At 36.8% G+C, this 23,375-nt stretch overlaps 1 protein-coding gene across 1 annotated transcript in view; it reads right to left on the bottom strand.

The window, feature by feature from the left end:
- Positions 1-23,375, bottom strand: part of SOS1 (son of sevenless homolog 1 (Drosophila)) — a 93,351-nt gene that overhangs the window by 12,205 nt on the left and 57,771 nt on the right. Inside the window, exons 11-20 of the mRNA XM_014538433.1 lie at positions 21,274-21,355; positions 20,502-20,624; positions 19,885-19,988; positions 18,226-18,448; positions 17,013-17,132; positions 10,539-10,701; positions 9,914-10,031; positions 5,081-5,253; positions 4,756-4,872; positions 2,290-2,554 (exon numbers count right to left, since the gene is read on the bottom strand). Coding sequence (XP_014393919.1) covers positions 2,290-2,554; positions 4,756-4,872; positions 5,081-5,253; positions 9,914-10,031; positions 10,539-10,701; positions 17,013-17,132; positions 18,226-18,448; positions 19,885-19,988; positions 20,502-20,624; positions 21,274-21,355 — 1,488 coding nt within the window. The remainder of the gene's footprint in view (positions 1-2,289; positions 2,555-4,755; positions 4,873-5,080; positions 5,254-9,913; positions 10,032-10,538; positions 10,702-17,012; positions 17,133-18,225; positions 18,449-19,884; positions 19,989-20,501; positions 20,625-21,273; positions 21,356-23,375) is intronic.

Consider the following 23,375-nt stretch of genomic DNA (forward strand, 5'->3'; position numbering starts at 1 on the left):
GCAGATCTGTTGAGCAGAAGTGGGGCCTCGAGCAGATGAGGACCTTTAATACACATATGCCACTGATAAATCTTAAGTAAGGGACTAACTGAGCATACAGATGGTTTTATATTATGCTGGTTTATTTTATTTCAAAATCAGTTATTTTAAATGTTATTGAGAGCAAAGGGAATAGTAATAGGGTTATCTTTATCACAAAGAAAAAAATTGAGAAAACCCTCAGGCTACGATTATAAAACATAACTCCTGAAACAACAGTTTCTCCACTTGTCCGGCAATTTAAGTTAATATGGTTCTCCTGTTACCTATGACAAAAACACTGATCCAGAGCACTGCATTCCAAACCATTCCTCTTCCCTGTTTGACTCACCATTTAGAGCAGGGGTCCTCAAACTACGGCCCGCGGGCCACATGCAAATACAAATATTGTATTTGTTCCCGTTTTGTTTTTTTACTTCAAAATAAGATATGTGCAGTGTGCATAGGAATTTGTTCATAGTTTTTTTTTAAACTATAGTCCGGCTCTCCAACGGTCTGAGGGACAGTGAACTGGCCTCCTGTTTAAAAAGTTTGAGGACCCTTGATTTAGAGATTTAGTACTAATAGGGAACATAATGTGCTTATCTCTTGTTTTTCCATCTTTTCCATTTTTAGCTACTTCTTAAACTAAGAGAAGTAAAATTTGCAATTAATGGCTTTCATATGATTTCAATAATTTATTTATGTGGGAATCTTTATAATATATAGACCTTAATCATCTGCCCTAGGGAAAAAGCCCTGCAAACAGTTAAAATGGGTCAGAATAAATAATGATTTTAGGTCAGGTATACTGCAAATAGAGTTGGTTTTATTTTATTACTTAATTTAGGTGGTTGGTGAGTTGGGGAAAATTAATGGGATTTTCTTAACCTGGTGTTTATTTGAACATATCATCAAAAATATCTGAGAGCTTACTATGTGAATAACATGACTCCATAATCCTCAGTAGCCAAATAAAGCCAAGAAGCAATACTTCTCAAAACAAATACACTTTAGGTGGTATAAAGACAAGACAAACTGCCTGGTAACTACAAATATATGGATGGATAACACAGGAATAAATAAATAGAATTCTGGGTCAAATAAAAATATATATACCTCCAAAGAATAATTTTAAGTTAATTTTTGTTAAAAAGTTAGATCCTCTGAGTTGGAAGAAACCTTAAATCCAGTTTGATTCCCAGAAGGCTCAGTAAAAGTATTTTACCTAAAATCAGAAAGCACACTAGCAGACTGGAATGACAAACCAGATTCCTAACTGCTGGGTCAGTGCTTCTCAACCTCCTCCCCCTGCCTCTGAGTATTGGGTTTTATTCCGTCAAATAGTAGAGTAGAACTGGACTGCACAATGAGCTAATCAGCCAATGGGAGGAACATATGGAAGTGGTTGTAGAGGTTAAAGGTGATTTGATTCAAGTGTTGATTTAATAATGAACAAGTGAAAAAAGGTTGTGTGTTTTTAGAGCTTTAAAAGTCTGAAACTTATTAAATAATTAATAGGAGTAGGGGGATCTATATATAAAAGGTAGCTCCCTAAAGCAGTGGTTCTCAACCTTGGCTGCACATTAGAATCACCTGGGAATCTTTTTAAAATCCTGATTTCTGGGCCTCATCCTCCGGAAATTCTGTTTCTTTGTTACTAATGTTGTGGCCCCACCCCAAAACAAAGAAACAGAATTTCCGGGGGGATGAGGCCCAGAAATCAGGATTTTAAAAAGATTCCCAGGTGATTCTAATGTGCAGCCAAGGTTGAGAACCACTGGTATAGACTGAGAAAGGTTAAGTAGGAGCTTGAATTTGATACACTGTGAAATTAAAAACTACAGAGTCTGGTGGGAAGGGAATGAGTAGTATTCAAATATAATAATTTTGGAGACAGCTTTTAAAGCCCGGGACTAACATTCCTTGCAGGTTGTAAGCATTAGCTTTGTTTCCTCTGGATAGGACATACGCATTTTAAGTTCACCGACAGAAAACAAATGCTCAAATGAAGTTGAAATTAGCAATTTCACCACCAGGTCTTTTGGTAAAATATAATAAATTTAAGGAGGACTGTTCCAACCAATTTTTTAACAATTATAGATTGCTGGAGTTTAGAATTTGTTTTCTATTTTTATAATCTCTTTTGAAATGGCATTCGATTTGTCTACAAATTTACAAAAAATAAAAAAAATTATACAGATCCTTTTTTACCTCTAGCACATATAATACTAACAATTACTTTAAAGCACTTAAAATTTTAGCACCTACTTGAGTGAAAAGGGCTTGAATGATCAGAATCAAATACGCTGCAAACATCTGTGGTACTAGAGGCACCAGAAGCAGGAGGAGGTGTTAACGGTGTTCTTGGAGAATTTGGTGCAGATGCTGTACTTTCTGTTTCACTTTCAGGGATCCTACTATAACTAATTTTTCTTGGCTCCTGCTGCAGAGGTGTGGGATGTCTCATGGTACCTGGTCTTGGGTTTGATGGACGAACACCAGGAGATTTTAGGGGATAGTTATATTTTTTTGGCTGTAGACATAAAAAACAAACAAAACCCATAATACTTACAACACCATAATAGAAAGGAAGCTTTTTCTATATGTCTGGTAAAATTCAATTAATATCTAGGAAAACCATATACCATCAATAAAGAATTTACACAATGAGTTTAGAATTTGTTTAATATCCCATTTCCATAAAGCTTTGGTTATTTAAATTATTAGGGAATTAATTTCTTTAAATAATTGAGTCTTAGTCCTATAAATACCAGAGTATTTGTTATTTTAATATTTTTATTTTTTTTAATTTTTTTTCATTTTAATATTTTTAGATGGAACATTTGTTTCTCAACAATCACTCGTGGATTTTCTGAACCCCAAATGCGACAATTGTGTTGATTAACCAAGCCATCAAGATGAAAATGAGCCTCATTGAAATTCAGCCACATTTATGCAAAACGGTCATGGAAAATTTCAACAAAAGAGTGCGTATGTGCCAGCAAAGCCATGGAGGCCATTTACCCAATATGCTCTTCCATACATAACCTTATACTATATACTTTATGAATCAATAAAAAATTTACAATTTTTAATTATAAACCTGTGTTTTCTATCAAAATTACTTCTTGCGTGAATTTTGGGACACCCTTTATTTTATAAGCTTACTAGAGGTCCGGTACACAAAATTTATGCATGGGGGTGGGGTCCCCTCAGCCCAGCCTGCACCCTCTCCAATCCGGGAGCCCTCAGGGCGTGTCCGACTGCCGGTTTAGGCCCGATCCCTCTCACAATCCTGGACTACTGGCTCTTAATTGCTCACCTACCTGCCTGCCTGGTCACCCCTAACTGCCCCCCCTGCCGGCCTGATCACCCCTAACTGCCCCCCGCTGCTGGCCAGATCGCCTCCAACTGCCCCCTCCCTGCCAGCCTGGTTGCTCCCAACTGCCTCCCCTTCTGGCCTGGTCACCACCAACTGCCCCCCCTGCTGACCTGGTCACCCCTCACAGCTCCCCCACTGGCCTGGTCGCCCCACGCAGCCTGCAGTTCAGTCGTTTGGTCGTCCCTCACTAACCCCCCTGCTGGCCTGGTCACCCCACACAGCCTGCTGTTCAGTTGTCTGGTCATCCCTCACTAACACCCCTGCCGGACTGGTTGTAGGCAGCCATCTTGTGAGGGTGTGAGGGTTAATTTGCACATTACCTCTTTATTATATAGGATGATACCTTTCTATGCTGTAATGCAGTGATGCCATCAGGATCACTTGAACTATTTTCAAATGCATTAAACTGCCTGAGTTTTCATTTGTATTTATGTTAGTTTTATGGAGCTTTCATAGAGTGATCATTTCTCAGTGATATCAGCGTGCCTAATTGGAGCAGACTATTTAACTATTTCCCATTTGCTGTGGTTAATCCACCTTTTAAAAATACTGTGTTAGGCCTTGAGATATATTCATGTGAGGTAATTACATAAATTTTAATTCACAGACATTTTGAGATTTATCTTGGTTACTTAGAAGCAATTTACGTTTACTTTGTGATTCTTGACTTTCTGAATATGAGAGAAATTACATTCAGATCAATGAGATGGTGATACTGTACATTAATTTGGCCAGGCACAGATAAGTAATTAAAAACAATGGAAATTTTATTTTCACCACAAAATTATCTTTAGCCACACCTTATGAGTTACTTTTAAAAGTCGTAAGTATATTTATTTATTGTAAGTGAATTAATATAAATTAATCAATTTTCCTGCTCTTAAAAAAAATCTTGAGCCCTAGCCAGTGTGGCTAAGTTTGTTGGGCACTGAGGGATTGTGCCTAACTATGTTTCACTCTCACATCCATGTTTCTCTCTACCTCTCCCTTCCTTTCTCTCTAGAAATCAATAAACTATTCTTTAAAAAAAAATTTTTTTTAAATCTTGAATAATTTTTTTTATTTAAAAAAATAAAAACTTTCATATCTGCCTAATTTCTTCATCTATCATTATCAGGATTTATTCAGATTAATACTAATTCTCATTTATTTTGAACCAAGTGGGATATTCCTGAGCATATTTATTAGGCACTTATTCATTACTTTTATCCATCACATAAGCACCTCATCCCGAACTCCTTTATAGAAAATTAATCTGTATAACATACATGGTAGTGATGGCATCACCAAATATAGATGACAACTGAAAAAATATATAAATGTAAAAGAAATATAAATACATGAATGCTTACAAATCTTGGGAGAGGCTTAGGGTTTCGTGGTTCTATTTCTAGGGATTTGTTGAAAAGATAATCTGTAAATTCTTTTTCCATACTATTTCCCATTGGATTCAAGTTTTCAAAGAACCTCTAAAATAAATGCAAAGAAACAATTATTAACATTAAATATTTTAAATTGAGTTTCAAATTCATGAAAATAATTTAAGAAAACATTTAACATAAGAAAATTTGAATTATTTGTTTTATTACTTTTTTGCCTCTATAAAATAAACCTGCCTTTCATCAGGCAGTTTATAAACTTAATCAGAAAAATATATCCTCAAATAATTCAACTTACTTTGATATCTGATTCTACTCGTAAACAATAAGGCTGATTTTGGTACTGCTGGATCTCTCCTGTTATTTCTGCTACTTTCCTCCTTTTGCTGAAGTTTATAAGCTCTTTTCCATGCCTTTTTAGGACCTCAGGGTTGCCTTCTTCTGTTTTCAAGATATTAGTTAGATAAATTCCTAGAAGATATAATGAAATTAAGGATAAAGAAGGAGAACACTAGTTTTCTTTCTTTCTTAGTAAGTGTAGTGATTTTACACTATACCACCTCAATCACCAAAATCAATGAGTCAAGGCACAGATTTCCATTCTATGAAGAACAAGCTAAGTAAATATTAAGAGAAGATTTTTATGAGTATCAAATTCTTCTGTGACAAAATGAAGTTTTATAACTACCCAAGGAAAAAAGAGACCAAATTTAAGAAAATCAATACATTTTTCAGTAGAAATAACCAATTTTCCATACCTGCCAAACCACATATTATTTGATATATCATGGTTTTATAAAAGGAACTTTAAGAATAACCATCACTAATAACACGCAAAAAGGGAAAAATGTTAAGTTCAGAGAATCGTATTTTTTGCTTACTCAGCTCTTGAGGCCTCACCAGAGGTTGTTAGGATTTGTAATTCAGAGGGAGTATTACTAGTATTTGGATCGATTCACTCATGGACATGTGGAAGGATCTGCAAGCCTATCAAGCACAGGAGTACAGTGGGGCCTTGACTTACGAGTGTCCAGACTAACAAGTTTTTCGAGATATGAGCCGTCTCTCAGCTGATTTTTTGCTTTGAGTTGCGAGCTAAAATTCGGGTTATGAGCCAGCTTCAGATACCCCACCACTAGTTGGCGCAGCGAACGTCACAGTGAACGCCACAACATCAGCCCAGCATCACGTGTCTTACTCGTTCACTTTAAGATTTGACATACGAGTAATTTGAGTTACGAGCTCCGTCACGGAACGAATTAAACTCGTAAGTCAAGGCCCCACATATAATTTATGTACATTCTGGTCTTCAGTATTTCTAGAATTAGTGACAAGCTAATAGTTGAGCTCCTTCTCCTCATCACTGCAGGCTGTGAACTGGATAAGGAGAATGAACAAAATAACAGGCACTTTAGTTCTATACACAGCTCTCTGTTGCCAGGAGCACTTTAGTTCCTCTCTGGCTCTACCATAAAGGTTCTGGAGCCAACTCTGCTGCTTTCTACTGTGTGATCCTGTGCAAGTTAATTAGCTTCTCTGTGCCTTGTGGTTTTTTTTTAAATCTATAAAGTGAGGATAACAGGGTTATTGTGCATATATATAAATGCATATATAAGGCTTAGAATAGGGCCTAACAAAAATAAATGCTTAATTAGCTATGGTTGTTATTGCTGAAGCTATTGATGCTACTGACCTATTCCCTTATGCTTCTGCCTTTTCCCCTAAAGTACTGACTGTGATGCTTTGCGGGGAAAAAAGAGTGTGAATATCTGAATTCATTCACTCAGTATACATGTACTGAGTCTCTGCTGTATGCCAAGCACTGCATTAGGTACTGCAGATCTAAAGATGAACAAGACACAGTCCATGACCTCAAGGAATTCAGAGTTTTGAATGTGGGCTCCTACAGTACAATCTGAGAAGTGCTATATTAATAGTAATGCATTAGATGCCATGAGAGCAGAAAGGAGGTGTACCTAACTCTGCCTTGAGCTAGTAGAAGTAGAAAAAGCATCACAGATGAGGTGAGGCTTAAAATAAATCTCAAAACATGAATAGACATTTAATAAGTAGAACAAGATGTAAGGGCATTTTAAGCAAAGCAGCAATGTGTACAATGGCACTGGTTTGTGATGAAGCTTGGAAGGTATACTCAAAGATGGCATATTATTGTATGGCTAGACCACAGGGATCTGATGTGTGGGGAGAAGAAAGAGTGGCATTATATGACAGCAGACATAGGCAAGGGATTAGGAATTCTAACTCCTTCTGTCACTTCAGGCTTTGCATTGGATGAGGAGAACAAACAAAATAACAGGCACTTCTGTTCTAATCATATATTAGCAGTTCTAAATGCTTTTGTGGTACAAGCATACTTTTCAATACTGAAATTTTTGGCCACATTCTTGAAAAGCTTAAACGACTTGAAATCAATAGTAAATAGTCAGCAATAATGAAACATTATAGACATCAATGCATGTTTGATTTCAGAAAGTATCCAGTTATGTGGTTGAATGACTGAATGGGTGGTGGTGTAATGACTGACTGGAAACATGGGAGATAATAAGTTATGAGATGTTGTAAGTGTCAAAAGTAAATTTGAATGAAGTTGCAAAAATGCTTACAAGTGGCATTTTGATATAGCTCAGGATGAAATTTGGAAATTATTTTCTAACAAATTAATGGCCAGTTAAAAGAGAACAAATGACAAAAGAGGTGGTGTCCAAACTTTGCTGATTGTTTACTACATCAGTAAAAAATGTTTAAGCATGCATCCTCAATATATATATAAATATAATTTTTGAATAAAAATATAGAACAAATATACTGTTAAAGCTTAATTTTTTCAATAGAACATTTTATATACCCTGTGGAGACAGTTGTTTTAGGGAGAGAAGAACAGAGCATTATGACATAAATAATGAAGAAGGGTGAGGTTTCACCTTTTTGCTCATGACTTTCCCAGCCTTGCAGGAAAGAATAGTTGCTCAAAGTTCTAGGTTTCCATAACACTTTGTTCAAACTTTGATTTATACAGCTCTACAATACAGTATTATACCTACTACATGGTACTGCAATTTATTTTTCTGCTCTTTCAAGGGGGCTTATCGAGAGTAAGGCTATTTTTATTTGCCTCTCTAGTCTAACACCCAGCCCAGGGCTTGACAAATCACATGGAAGCATCCAACAAATGTTTCTGAGTGCATGAAAGGATGCAAGAGACATTGAGTCAATTCCAAAATGGTAGGAAAGCAAGAGTGGAGATGACGCAAGCAGACAAGAAACAGACAGAGGACACAGAATTAGAGCTGTGGAAAAGGAAAGAGCAAAGCCAGTGCTACGGGCTTGAATGATGTTGCAGAGAGGTGAGATTTGGTTGAGGGAGGAATCAACATTCTTTTACCTTAGAATAAATGTTAGCATATATATTTTCTACCTATGAGTAAAACATTTTAGTGTATGGAGAAAAATTTAGATATAGACCATAGTATGCCATAGCCTTGGAAGGAGAAATAGCCTGACTTTTATTCTTATTTATTTATTTATTTACTTACTTTTATTCTTTAAATGGTGTAGTGCCAGCAAAAGACCTGAATAAAAATTCTGGTAAGAGGAAGAGGAAGTAAGAGTCTTAGATACTACCCCTGACCCTCCCATACAGGAGAAAAACAGTATACAGAATTAAGGATAAGAATCTGGAAGGAGTATAAGTGAGACAGAATTAAAACTAGATGGAAGGAAGAAGCAGCAATAACATATGGTTCTACCTAGTGGGTCAGACCATTAAAAGTGGCCTAACTTCAGGGATGATAACATTCAGTTTGGAATAGCAAACCTCTTCCTAGTGCAGCAGAATCGAACACAAATAGTTCAGATAAACTGCCTTAAAAAAGCAGAGGCTCAACAATCAGGAAGACAAGCAGAAATGGGTAGAAAGGTTGGCAGGTAGGCTGTCTGTATCTCTCAACTACCTACACATGTCTGTCTTCACTCACTAAATCATACACAATGAGTTATACTCTAAATACACATCTGAAATGTCATGTCTTCGTAACACAGGACATGTTATGAAGAATAGTTATTTCATCTGAAAGAGAGTACTTTGGAGAGTTCAGTTTTGTGTGAATAAATGCCCACCAATCAGGTACCGGGATAGCAGGGGCCAAATCATGAGTCCAGTGAACAGGGCCTGAGGTTTCTTTTCACTTCTGTGTCCCAGAGGCTGTAGGGTATCATGAGTAGCATGACTCTGAGCCCAGTAAGTACTATGCATTTTTCACTTTTCCTAAACACCTGGACACAGTTCCGGACACTTAGAAAGTAATCAAAAAATATTTGTTGACAGATTGAATGAAATGAACATCAGACCTACCCAGATCCTTCCTCAGATTCCCTTGTATGAACTGGCACTATAGTCAACACACATGTATAAATTTTAATGTTTTACCAGAAAGGGAAAATAAATGAACTCAATAGTTTTATCAACAATTTAGGAGGGCAAAATCCTCAGGAAAACAAATAACTAATGATAAAAAAACAATATATGATAAAAAAAGTCAGAGAGAATAATGAAGTTTAAGATTTTATCTTTTTGGAGATATATAAAATATATAGATATAGATGAGGAAATGGCTAGGAGAAAATATACCACATGCTAAAAAGACTAAACACCAGACACATAATAGAGATCATAATTGTTGTAAGCATTCAGAGGGAGAATCATCAGAACACATATACAGGCAGAGAAGAGAAATCCGTGTGAAAGACAGCACTATATCAAATGGCTGCCCAAGAAGGAAATAAAAAGGGGAATGTATATATTAGGCTTGATCTTAAAAAGTTCTAATACAGAACAATTCTAAGGTGATTCAGGTGCTAAATATAGGGTATCCCCCAAAAATGTATATACACACTTTGAATAATTATAAAGGCAGTTTTTATTAAAATACATTTCATTTTCAAAATTGAGCTATCAGCTATTAAAGTGTGTATATATTTTTTTGGGACACACTGTATTTGTTAAATAAGTATTTTCTGCTGATATATTTACACATGTAAACTCAGTCATTTAATGAAATAAGTGTCTTGTTTTATCCAGAAATGCAATAAAAATTCAAGAAGAAATGCTCACCAAAGAAAGGCACACATGGTGGATTAATAGACCTGAGTTTTGCCAAATATTTCTTATAATGATCTTCACTTAATTCATGAGCTTCTTCTAAAATTTTCTTTTGGCGACTTGGTATTTGCTACAATGAAAAAAAAATATTTAGGGAGCATAAGTTTACAAAAGGAATCAAAGGTTTTTCCAAAAAATTCCAGGCTAAGAGTAAAGCCCAAACACAACTGTATCAGCTTGATTTCAAGAGTATTAATACTGGCTCAAAGAGACTATCTTCATTGGCCCTTGTGCAAACTTAAAGGTGTGTGTGTGTGTGTGTGTGTGTGTGTGTGTATGTGTGTGAAATCTGATTTCTCTCACCATCCTCACACAATTATGTGAGCATAATTGTACATTACATTACAAATTAAGTGCTGAAAGCATTTTCTTCTAACTGTGAATGCATTTTAATGAGAACGCCTAATTTAAAAAGAACAAGCAAGTCAATTCAAAGTTTAGATAATTCCATCTTTTAAACTGTTACTGAAAGACAGGTGAGGCACTTAAAAATTAAAGATCGTAATTGTTAAAATCCTGATTCGTAGAACAGGAAATGCAGTAAGTTCATTAAAATAAAACACCTATGCAAACCTACCTCAAATGTGTGGTCTAGCCTGTAAACAGGTGATGAGTTCATAGCACTGACAACCTCAAGGACACCATTGAAGTTGTTCAGCTCTTGAAAGACTTGCAGAATCTCAATTATTCGACTCACCACAGCTACTCTTTCTTCTAAGTTTTCAGTTTCTACAATACATCTGGGAATCAAAGACAGAAATTAATTTAAAAATGTGGAATTTTCCCAACAAAGATATGGGTTAAAGAATTTAGTAAATAATATAATGTGGAGTATGGAGAGGCTATCAGTGTAACTGTAGAGATTATATATTCAGAATGATAGTTGAATAGTAGGAGACTGGCAGATAAAGCAGTGACTTGATAGGCAGGCATGCTGCTCTTTACTCTCTTCCAGACTGATGCCATCAACCAGTCAATCATTTTCCTACATCTTTGGTGCATCCTCTCTCAGCATTAGAATTAACTGATGAGTCTAACATGCTGGTTTAAAGGATGTGGGTGTGTGCCAGGGGAATTTATTCTAGAGTGCAAGAATTCTGTGCTTCCTATTCTTCATCTAATTGCAAGATTTTAGTGATTAATTTCTTCCTTTGATATCAGAAGTAATTAGCTACATTTCTAGGAACAGCTCTTTACATAAGCATTATAAAAAGTCAGTGGAAGTATTTTACCACAATCAAGAATAAAAATGTTTGCCCTCGCTTGTTTGGCTCAGTAGTTAGAGAGTCGGCCCAGGGTTGTAGGTTCAATTCCTATCAAAGGCATGTACTTCAGTTGCAGGTGTGCTCCCCACCCCAGTCAAAGCACTCGTGGGAGGCAACCAATAGATGTGTCTCTTTCACATCAATGTTTCTCTCTCTCCATCACTCCCCTTCCCTTCCATTCTCTCTCTCTCTCTAAAAAAAAAAAAAAAAAAATCAATGGAAAAATATATTCAGATGAAGATTAACAACAACAAAAAAGTAAAATTTTAAAAATTACATGGGGAAAAAGTCAATGAAAATAAAAGCACTTAAATATCAAAAATCATTGGAAAGTGTGTGTGTATATATATATATATATTCTGGTAAATATCTAAAAGGAAGTGAACATAAATTCCTCAGTGAACATTTACTCTCCATTTCTAATATTTGAGAGATTTACTAATTATTTATCAGTAAAGAAAAAGACATTTTAAACTTGGTTTTCAATAATGTAATATTAAACACCTTATAATCCAAGAAAAAATAGAACACATAAATGAGAAAAATAAATATAAATCAAAGTTAAACATTTTTTAAAATGTAAAATTTCAGATTACATTATACTCTGATGAGGCTGGTCTGACACTAAGAAAAAAAAAAACCATTGCAAAACTATCACAATTTGCCTTATTATCAAATTAAACACAACACATGTATGTGTTTAAAGCATTAGCTAGCCCAGCCAGTGTTGCTCAGTGGTTGAGCATTGACCTATGAACCAGGAGGTCATGGTTCAATTTCTGGGTGAGTACATGCCCAGGTTGTGGGCTCAATCCCCAGTAGGGGGTGTGCAGGAGGCAGCTGATCAGTATTTCTCTCTCACCACTGATGTTTCTATCTCTCCCTCTCTTTTCCTCTCTGAAATCAATAAGAAAATATATATTTTTTAAAAACATTAGTTAGATCTCTACAAACATATCATACTAGAGGCCCGATGCATACAATTTGTGCAAGTGGCTCGGCCCTCACAGCCCCAGCTTCATCAGGAAGGTCGTCCGGAAGGACATCCGGAAGGTCGTTCGGCTGTCTGGTCTAATTAGCATATTACGCTTTTATTATTATAGATTTTGGGTAGCTAGTTAGACATTTAAAAATGTTATGAGTATAATGTATTTACATCTTTCATTTAACTATTTCAGTTGATATTAACTAGGCATACAAACAGATCATCTGTGCAGCTTTTGTAAAAACCAGGTAAGTCTGGAGTGATTTATTCATAGGTGACCCCAATTCTAATGCACATCCATGGCTAAGAACCACTGTGGCAAATGAACAAGAATCTTTCACACTGAAAAGGTAGATATTGGAACGCTTGTACACTGTTAATGGTGGGAATGCAAATGGTGTAGGCAGGAAAAACAGTATGGAGGTTCCTCAAAACATTAAAAATAGAACTACCATATGATTCAGCAATCCTACTTCTGGGAGTTTATCCAAAAGTATTGAAATCAGGATCTTGAAGCTATATTAACACTCTTATGTTCATTGCAATGCTATTCAGAATAGCTAAGATATGGAAACAACCTAAATGTCCATCTATGGATGAATGGATAAAGAAAATGTGGTATATACATACAACAGAATATGAGTCAGAAGGGAATCCTGCAGTATGCAACAAAATGGATAAACACTGAGAACATTATGCTAAGTGAAATAAACCAATCACAGAAGGACAAATACTGCATGTTTTATCTAAAATAATCAAATTCATAGAAGCCAAGAACAGAATGGCTTCTGTGGTTGCCCAGGGTCATGGGGAGTGAAATACAGGGTGTGGCTAACCAATATGTATAAAATTTCAGTTATACAAGATGAATAAATTCTAGAGATCTGCTGTACAACATTATGCCTATAGATAACAATGCTGTGTTGTACATGAACAAAATCTGTTAATAGGGTAAATCTCATGCTAAGTATTCTTAACACAATTTAAAAAAAAAGAAAAAGGAAAAAGAGCAGGAAATGCATTCTCAGGAATCTTTAAAAACAATAAAACAGAAATGAAATTGTCCCTATGTTTGATCAGTTATGTTTCCTCTTTACAGACATAAGTTTTACTTATGATGGAAAAAGTCTTCTGCATACTGAAATGTAGTTATTTAACTTAATAATGAAGAAATAAGGAAACTACACATAGAGAGCAAATTCTAACGTCTTACATTTTAGAGACTGAGAAGAAATAACATAAATATAAGGAAGTCCTAACTTTCAGATTACTTGGGATGCTTTTTTATATTTAGGAATCTCTTTCAGATCTTTAACCACATTCTCCCTCATGTTCCAGTCATTCCCTTATGTCATTGGTCTCTTGTTCTTGTAATTCCAATATGATCTATGGAAACCTCATATAATCCTTATAAAATATTAGTCAAATAGTCATATTATTTTTATTTAGAAAAAAATATGGCCAATACATAAAACTCCAATCTCTGACCCCAACTATAAAATTGCTCTGAGGTGCCTTGGCCAGTGTTGCTCATTGGTTACAGCATTGGCCCATGCACCAAAGGGTCTCGGGTTTGATTCTCAGTCAAGGGCAAGTGTGTCAACCCCAGCTTCAATCCCTGGCCCTGGTCGGGGTGCATGCGGGAGGCAACCAATTGATGTGTCTCTCCTCTTGCCTCCCTCCCTTCTACTCTCTCTAAATATCAATGAAGAAAATATCCTCAGATGAAGATTAACAACAACAAAAATTGCACTGAGATTCTGGACTTCTGACATAACAGTGTAAGGAGCTCTGCTTATTCACTTCTCAGTGAAACTGGTGAAAAATTATGTGTGCATATATATATTTGTAGATATATAAATATACACATACACACTTATGTACATAAACATACATATCCATAAATATTCAAAGTCTCTGGAAATGGCCCTTTGAGCAAATAGTAAATGAAGAAATATCTATTCAGGAAAATCTACAAAAATTCAGAAAGAGAGAGGCAAGAGTTTGTGGTATTTGAACAAAGACTGCTCCCTCCCCTCTTCCTGCCAGAGAACCTCTGGGGGTTGTGGGGCGTAGTGGTCTACTGCAGACTGCTGCAACCAAGAACACAGCTGCCTGTCCACCCAGCTCCCAGCTAGAGGGCTTTCTTCCCTGGAGTAGCAGGACTTCAGCATTTCACTCATCCTGCTCTGAGCTGCTGGCTGCTGAGGCTAAGTCCCAGGTGAGTGCAGCTGAGAAGTGGGACTCCTTTCTCCTGCATAACTTCTGTGGAGAGGCTCTACCTTGAATGTGGCGTACTGAAAATACTGGGAAGATAGCCATTCCGTTTCCTGAGGCAGTGGTTCCATGCCAAGAGAAGCAAGCCAAGAGGACCTCAGGCTACTGTTCGTGTGCATGCATGAGAGGGCGCACACACCCCACCACCACCACCACTAAGCACTCAGCTCCTAGAGCAAGAATGTCAAAAAAATTTGCCATTGTCCCCAGTTCGAGTCTAGGCTCAAATAGATAGCTCTAATCGCTTATCATTTAAAATAGTGTGGAGAAGTTTAAACCTAGTGCTCTCAAGAACAGTGAATATTGTGATGAAGAGCAATTGGGAGATTTGTAGATCTAATGAAGATACAGCCTTGACTTTTGGCCAAACTGGTTTGCAGGAGAAAACTAGAGAATAAGGCAGCTGGGAGGAGCCCCCCTGGGGTCAGAACAAATATCAAAACAGAGACTTCAGAAACCATTCTTTCAAGGGAGTTACAATATGATTGGATTAGTTTGTAGAAAATTTATGCCATCAGGGAATTTTTGGAGTTTAACAGCTGGGTGTGGTCAAAGAAGGAGTGAAAGAAAGCCCTACCTTTGCCACTGCCTTCTTAGGGTGACTGTGGGCATACCCTAATCTGTACCGCCCAGAAGAGGAACATCTGTTTAATATCTCAGCATGGGGGAAGGTCTGAGGAGAATAGACTTCACTAAAATAACCCAGCTAGTCACTAAACAAACAAACAGTAATAATAATAAGCCCTGAGGGATAGGAATAGCTAAAATATCAAGTTCCAACAAAAATTAAGAGACATGCAAGGTAACAGGAAAGTACTACCTTTTCACTGGGGGGAAAAAAAGCAGGGAACAGAAACTGTCTGGAGGGAGACCAGATGTCAGGTTTAACAGAAAAATATTTCAAAGTAGGCATTATGACTATGTCTACAGAACTAAAGGAAAGCATGATTTAAAAAAGAAGACATGATGACAACATGCATGAAATAGAGAATATCACTGAAGACACAGAATTATAAAAGGAACCAAATGGAAACCCTGGAACTGAAAAGTACAATAATTAAAATAAAAAATTTACTACAGGGGCTCAATAGTAGATTTGAACTGGCAGAGAAATAATTAGTTAACTTGAAGATAGAGCTATTGTTCAAAAGTGAAGGCAAAATATTTCCCAGATTTAAAAAAAGGGAGAGAATTTGTTGCTAACAGACCCACTGAACCAGTACAAGAAATACTAAAGGAAGTTCTTCAGGCTGAAAACAAGTGACCCCAGATGGTAATATGAATCCACACCAAGAAAGAGCACCAGTAAAGGTAATCATGTGATTATATAAGACACTATAAATGCTATTTTTTCTTACTGTTTCTCTTACGTGATTTAAAAAGCAATTGTTGGGCCTATAACAAAGGGAAGTGTAATATCCTATATAATAAAAGGCTAATATGCAGACAGACCAAACAGCCGAACAATGGGTTGCTATGATGTGCGCTGATCACAAGGGGCGCGCGTGGAACGTGGCGGGCATCGGCCGTGGTGGGATGATGGAGCAGGTGAGCGGGGGCGCCAGACCAAGACAGGCACCGGTCGCTGAACCTCTGGTGGTTACTGAAAATTCTTTGCGGTCCCACCCGGTGCTCACACCTGCTGCCGGCGCCTGGTGCCAGCCCTGATCAATCGGCACAGTCAGCGGGTGCAAGCGGCGGCTGCCGGCCCTGATCACCCCTCAGGGCTTTTCCACCTCCCCCTGCTCCTGAGGGGCGATCGGGGCAGCAGCCACCACTCGCACCCGCTGACGGCACTGGCCCTGCTCGCACCTGCTGCTGGCAACGGCCCCAATTGCTCCATGCTGTCAGCGGGTGTGAGTGAGGCCAGCGCTGTCAGAGCATGGGAATGGCAGCAGCGGGAGGGGGGCTGCTGGCAGACAGGGGGCTGGGGGCCACAGCAGGAGTGGATGGGCAGGGGTGTGGAGGATGGGCCGAGACCTGCCCCTGGGCCCACCGTAGCCTCACAGCCCACAGTTCCTTTCAAGGTGCATGAATTCGTGCACTGGGTCCCTAGTATTGCCATAACTGCACAAAGGAGATGGGTAAGAATAAAGCTGTAATGGGCTAAGAAAATGACAGCAAATGGTTTAAAGCAATAATTAAAACAATGTATTGTTAGATTTACATCATTAATTATATGTAATGTGTATTACAATAATACCACAAAAAAGGGGGATAAAGGAAATAGAGCTATATAGGAGTAACATTTCTATACATCACTGAAATTAAGCTAATATAAATCTGAAGCTGATCCTGATAAGATGTATATGGTAAACTATAAAGCAACCACTAAAAAAACCCATCAAAATTTTTTAATGAAAAAATTTTAATGAAATTAAAATGCTACATTAGAAAACTTCACTCAGTGCAAAAATAAAGAAGAGGAACAAAACAAGAAGTGAGACATATAGAAATAGAATTGCAATGAAATTTATAACATATCTGATTGCAATGAAATGTTAAGAATGTCAGTAATACTTACTTCTCAAACCACAGAGTGAGATTAGTGGTGTGCCGGATCATTTTCAGAAGATTAGGAGAATTAATTTCTTTGTCTTCTTTTGTCCACACACTTCCAACTAATTCTGATGGCTGTACAGCTCTAAAATCATCAATACATAATTCTATATGATACTTTTCCCTCAGTATATTGTTTTATTAAGTAAATGAGCTAAACAAAACTAAATTCCCATATAAACTTTCCACTTACATCAACAGAAATGTTTATGACAGGATATAACAAAAATTTTAATTATGCATCTTTTTATATATATTAAACATATTTTTATGCACGTACCAATGTACTTTTATTATTGCTTTATAGTAGCTTTTTGCTTTGGGCAAGGTTGGGATTTCTTCATAATATCTTTCCCAGCACTTACAAATATTATCTAACAAGTTTGGGGTAGTTCTTTTAAATAATGATATATCTGTTAAAATAATCAGCTCACTGAAGGCATAGTGATCACTACAATTCAAAAAATTTTTTTTCTCCCCTCTAAAGGAAGAGGGAAACTCAACCACAAAACAGTCCTGGGAAATAAATAAAATAGATTGTAACACTGATTTTTTGAGACTTAGTAATGATCTTTGGTGGAAGGAGATATGTAAATTTAGTCCCTTTCTTCATTTAGTAATTAAAAATAGCTCGAAATTCTAAATAGTCCTCATTTAAAACTGTAAACAGACATTTTTTAGATAGTAGTTATGAACATGTAGAAAAACTGAAAAGGCTATAACTGGCCATGATTTAAATTCATAATTATAACGGCAGTAGCTAACCTATTGAGCCCTTACTTTGTACTAAGCACTGTACATATAATGAGTATTTTAAACCTCACAACAGCCCCAGGAGTAATATTATTAGCTCCATTTTACTCGAAGGAACTAATAGGCAGAGGGATGAAAGTTACAAAAGAAAGTTAAAGTTGCCCAAGAATACCAAGCCAGCAAATAGTAAAGCTAGGATTTGAACTTTGCTTTACCAACGAGGGGTGACTACAAACAGAAAGAAGCTGTAAATCCAGACAAAGCAAGGGGGATCGGGCAGTGAAAGAGAGGAGCCTTATTACCAGACACTTCATATACTATCTCATTTATGTCTTATTCCAATCCTATAAAGCAGAAACCAGTATTTCATTTAAAAAATTAACTTCTTTAAAGTGACTTTTCAGCTTAAGTGTCAAATTACATACCGATAGAGATCTGATTCAAGTAAAGTGAGTTGCCGAGCAATTTCTATTGGGTGTAAGGTGAGCAGGTCAAAAGTCTCTATGTGCCCAGGTCGGCTTATATGCCACTCGACTGTGGGAGGTGAACTCTGAAATGTAATATTATGACCTGGTCCATTGTCTCTTGCAATTTTTTTCCTTTGGATTATTTTAGTGATGGATTCAACCCATTTTTTCATTGCTTTACCTGAAATACATTTAAAATAATATTTAAATATTTTTTACTTAATATTTTTAAAAAGTTTAAAATCATATAAGTGATACCTGAATATGTCTTTGCTATAAAAAAGTTTAAATGATCAAAATTTTAAAAATGGAAGTTCCCCTTTATCATTTCCCTGTTCCCTATCCTAATCTCATTTTTCTTCACATGGCTTATATTCTTCCATATCCTCCTTAAATATTAGAAAGTAATTTATTTGTAGAGATTTTTCACCTTTGTTGTTCTGAGCTTCAGTTCTAAATATTTTATAATCCTCCAAACAAAGATTTTTTTACACAAAAGAGACTTATAAGGATAGATTATACAGTCACCATTAATCTAATCAATATTGCATTTCATAAACCAAACAGGGCCAGAGGACTAAGTCCTTCATTTTTGCATGAGTTTTTTTTAAAAATGTGGCTTTGTTTTGTATTATGCATGAAAGTACTACTATTGAACCCTTTATTTTCTGATTCTCATTTAGCATGTACAATGGAAATGGAAATTAAATTATCCAGGACATACTTATACACTCATATAATCTTTAAAACTAGAAGAGAAGCTCTGGAGATCATAAAGCCTAGCTCCTCATGTTACTGATGAGGAAACTTAAGTACAAAGAATCAAAGTGGCCCCTGAAAATGATTCCTGGAGGCGTGGATGATGTTGCAAGAACCATCTTTTATATGATAATGACTATTATGTAATACCATTGTTACATTTTCTGAAATGTGGCAAGCAGATATTCAAAAGATTCTTTGGTGGCCTCTGTTTCTTGTCTCCCTTTCTAAATGTGTGCTTTTCTCAGCTGTCTGAAAAGAATCAAAGTAATTTTTTTCCAGTCATGTATCTGATGATCGGCAGTGTTAGGAACAGAACTCTTGCTTCTCGGCTCTCAGTTCACTATGCTCTGCTGCCTCGCTGATGTATGCACTCTTCACCTAATGGTGGCTCAGTAACCTCCATGGGTGGGGTCATAATGGCATAATAGTTCCTAATTGTCCTTTGGTACACGTACTTTCAGATAAGTGTAAAGACAGCATAAATTGAGACTTTTTTTATTCCAATTCCAAAATAACCAATAAGTTGATTTACTAAATGAAAATACATTGGTTAACAGGGTGATTATTGAGCAATTTGTAGGCCAAAAATATGGTTTGATGAAAATTTTGAAATTTTCCTATTATGCTGGAACTACTACAAACACCTCTTAACAACAATAACCAGTAATGATATCAATTGATAGTCACTATATAGGTACTTTTATTCACATAAAACTAGGCACACAAAAAATCATACTTCAGGGTAGTAAACAATACAATGTACAGATGATATATTACAGAATTGTACACCTGAAACCTATATAATCTTATTAACCAATATCAACCCAATAAATTCAATTTAAAAAAATACCATACCTCTTACTGTTCCAATAAATTCCTCCATTCGCTGCAAAAGATGTGCATCTCTTTCAAAGTCATAGAAGTGGTGCTCTACCCAGTGCCGACATACATTTAATACTCTATGGCATTAACACAGAAGAATAACTAAATTACATGGGAACTCCAATATAAATGTTTATTACAATGAATGGTATAAATGAAAACAAAGTAACTTTCACCAAATTAAATAATACTTTTTTTAAAAAGTATTTTTTTATTGATTTCAGAGAGAGGGAGAGGGAGAGAGATAGAAACATCAATGATGAGAATCACTGATCGGCTGCCTCCTGCACGCCCCCTACTGGGATGGAGCCTGCAACCCAGGCATGTGCCCTGACTGGGAATCAAACCCTGACCTCCTGGTTCATGGGTCGATGCTCAACCATTGAGCCATACTGGCTGGGCAAATTAAATAATCTTATAAGTGGCCTACCACTTTTAAAATCCTGTTAATTAAGACTTACACCATAATTTCTGAAATTGCTTTTCACTCATTTTACTTCTTACCTCCTCCTTACTTGGAAAAGATCCTTAAACTCTGAAACAAAAGTTCAATAAAGACTTATTTACTTCAGTTACTTATCTAATCTTACCGCAGTTGTACAGGCTGTATATATTCTTTTCTAAACCTTTTTAGTTCTGCACTCAGGGGTTGATCTCCATTCTCTATAGCTATGCGATCAGCTTCTGTTGGCTCAGGCTCTGGAATTTCAAACCTAACATAAAGCAGAATAAACTAATGAAAATATTAACTATAATCAAATTATACAAATAGAAAACTACAAATCTTTTTACTAGTCCCCACAATCAAGAGAGCACTGTTAAAAATTACTAAGAATAATGTGAAAACAAGGTTTCTATAATGTAACGGTTAATGATCTTATAGATAAAACTAACTAGAAACACAATAAAGGATACATTCAAATCTAAAAATAAATATGATTACAAAGTTATGGGACGGATGTTCATTTCTGGCTCGTGTAATTATGCTAAGTCAATTAACATAATACTTTTTAAGGGTAATGCTTGAAAAGTTGACTGATCTTTGGCTGTATGAAACACTTTTCTTGATTATAGTATTTGTTCACTGACAACCTCCATTTTCTTTAACTTCTGAAACATTCTGTTTAGAACATCTAAATCATCAAAATTTGAATTTCCTGAGTCTAAATTATGTATTTTACATATATTTAAATAATCAAAGTTAACATATTATTATAAAATAATGGTCTTCTAAGAGATTTTGTTTCTTTAAAAAGTGCTCATGAACTACAATTTAAACTCATCCAATATATTTCCAAAGAACATATAAGATCTTAGTTCAATCTTAAAAAAAAATAATTTAAACATTTAAAATTGACAGACCTTTCTATTATAAGACTCAGTAGTTCTTGAGGTTTACAAAAGGATCTGTATGTTGTAAGAAATGTCCGAACAAAATTGGGATCTAAGAAGAAAAAGAAAAAAATCTTATTAAAATCTTTGATTCAGAATGATTAAAACTATTGTTTACATTTTCAAAAGAGATCAAATAGTCAATTTTAAAATGTTTTGACCACATAGAATGCTTTGGACTTTATAATGAACTGCTAGACTTAGTGCTTCTTAAATTAGTGGCAAAACTATGGATACTAAAATTTTACATCAGCCTATTTCCTTGACCTCTGCACAACTCTGACTAGCTGATGTTAAACTCATTATTGGCCACAAGAATGTGAAGGGAAGCAGGGAAAGGCAAAGGCCACGCATGGAAAGAAGCTCCTACCTGCTGCCTGGATCTCAGAACATCACCAGTTGGTTTATCTCCCTCATAAAGAGAAAGGCCACAGCAGTTATCTATTACTTTTCCTGACATCCAGACTGACTTATCTAAGATCAGTTATCTAGGTGTCTTTCAATCATGTTAATAGAGCACACAGCTAGAAAGTGTATCTTATAACGTTAAATACAGTTTCTAAATTATTTTATTTGCTAAAGGTTTTCCTTAATTAAAACTGCTAAAAGATGCTACAAACACCTATAAGTTATTAAAACTATTAAATGTGCAGAGTATGCTGATTTAGTTATATTCACAATTTTTAATTCCTTTTATTTCAAATAATCACAATGAGGGTTCAGTCATAAAAGCAGGAGTCTCTGACCCCTGCCAGCAGAGGACCTACTTTTCATTCACATCTCCATGAAGTAAGACAGGTCGTTGGCTGAGTATGACCACTTCCCCAGGCCTGGCCTATTGCAGTCTTTGCCTGATAGTATTTTCTCAAGTTGTGTCATCAGCACAAGAGACCTGGGCTGTCATCTTCTATATAAAGAGGGGGAGAAACATTTTTCCACAGTGGGGGAAAAAAATCACTTCTATAACTCAAATTTTATCAAGGTCCACATTTAGTTGCAAGAGTCGTTTAAAAGGAAGAGGAAAGAGTTCATTAACTTGAATTTTTACTGGGAGAATCCTTTCCCTATTTTACATTATGGCCTGGTAAGCTCTAATCCTATCCTAATAAAAGGCTAATATGCAAATCGACCGAACAGAGGAACAACCAGTCGCAATGATGCACACTGACTACCAGGGGGCAAATGCTCAACGCAGGAGCTGCCCCCTGGTGGTCAGTACGCTCCCACAGGGGGAGCGCTGCTCAGCCAGAAGCCGGGCTCACGGCTGGCGAGTGCAGCAGTGGTGGCAGGAGCCTCTCCCCCCTCTGCAGCAGCCTCTCGTGCCTCCGCAGCAGTTGGACATCCCCTGAGGGCTCCTGGACTGTGAGAGGGCGCAGACTGGGCTGAGGGACCCCCCCACCAAGTGCACTGATTTCGTGCACTAGGCCTCTAGTCCTATATAATAAGAGCCTAATATGCAAATCGACCGAATGGTGGAATGACCAGTCGCTATGATGCTCACTGACCACCAGGAGGCAGACGCTCAATGCAGGAGCTATATCCAACCCGCAGGCACCAGCGGGAGCCCCCCAATCACACCACTGGTCGCCCCACAGAGGGAGGTGACCGGTGGCAGCAGTGGGGGGCGGCGGGGCCAGCCAGCGAGTGGGAGGTGCCAGGCCAGCCAAGGCAGGTGCCAACGTGGGCCCCCCAACCGCCCCACAGATCAGCCCTGCCAGGCCTACGGACCCTATCCATGCATGAATTTCATGCATCAGGCCTCTAGTTTAATGATAAACTCATTGATAGTAGAAAGTACATACCTTTATTTTTGTTAGGCTATACTAGTATAGACACTGTGGACCGTTTACAAGAAGTACAGTGCCTTTTATTAGCATAGGATTTAGCAAGAATCAGAATTTTTTGGGAAAATTTCTATTTAGGCTGATTCTGTCTGATTAAGAACCACCCTAAATTTAACCTTACAATAAAATAATACATTAACTCCCCCCCCCCCCAATAAGCTAATTCATGGACTTACCACAAAACTGAAATCTATTTCCCAACTGATTAGTATATGTGGTCATCAAGAT

This window comes from Myotis brandtii, unplaced genomic scaffold, assembly GCF_000412655.1.
Source record: "Myotis brandtii unplaced genomic scaffold, ASM41265v1 scaffold191, whole genome shotgun sequence".
In the NCBI taxonomy this organism is placed as follows: Eukaryota; Metazoa; Chordata; class Mammalia; order Chiroptera; family Vespertilionidae; genus Myotis; species Myotis brandtii.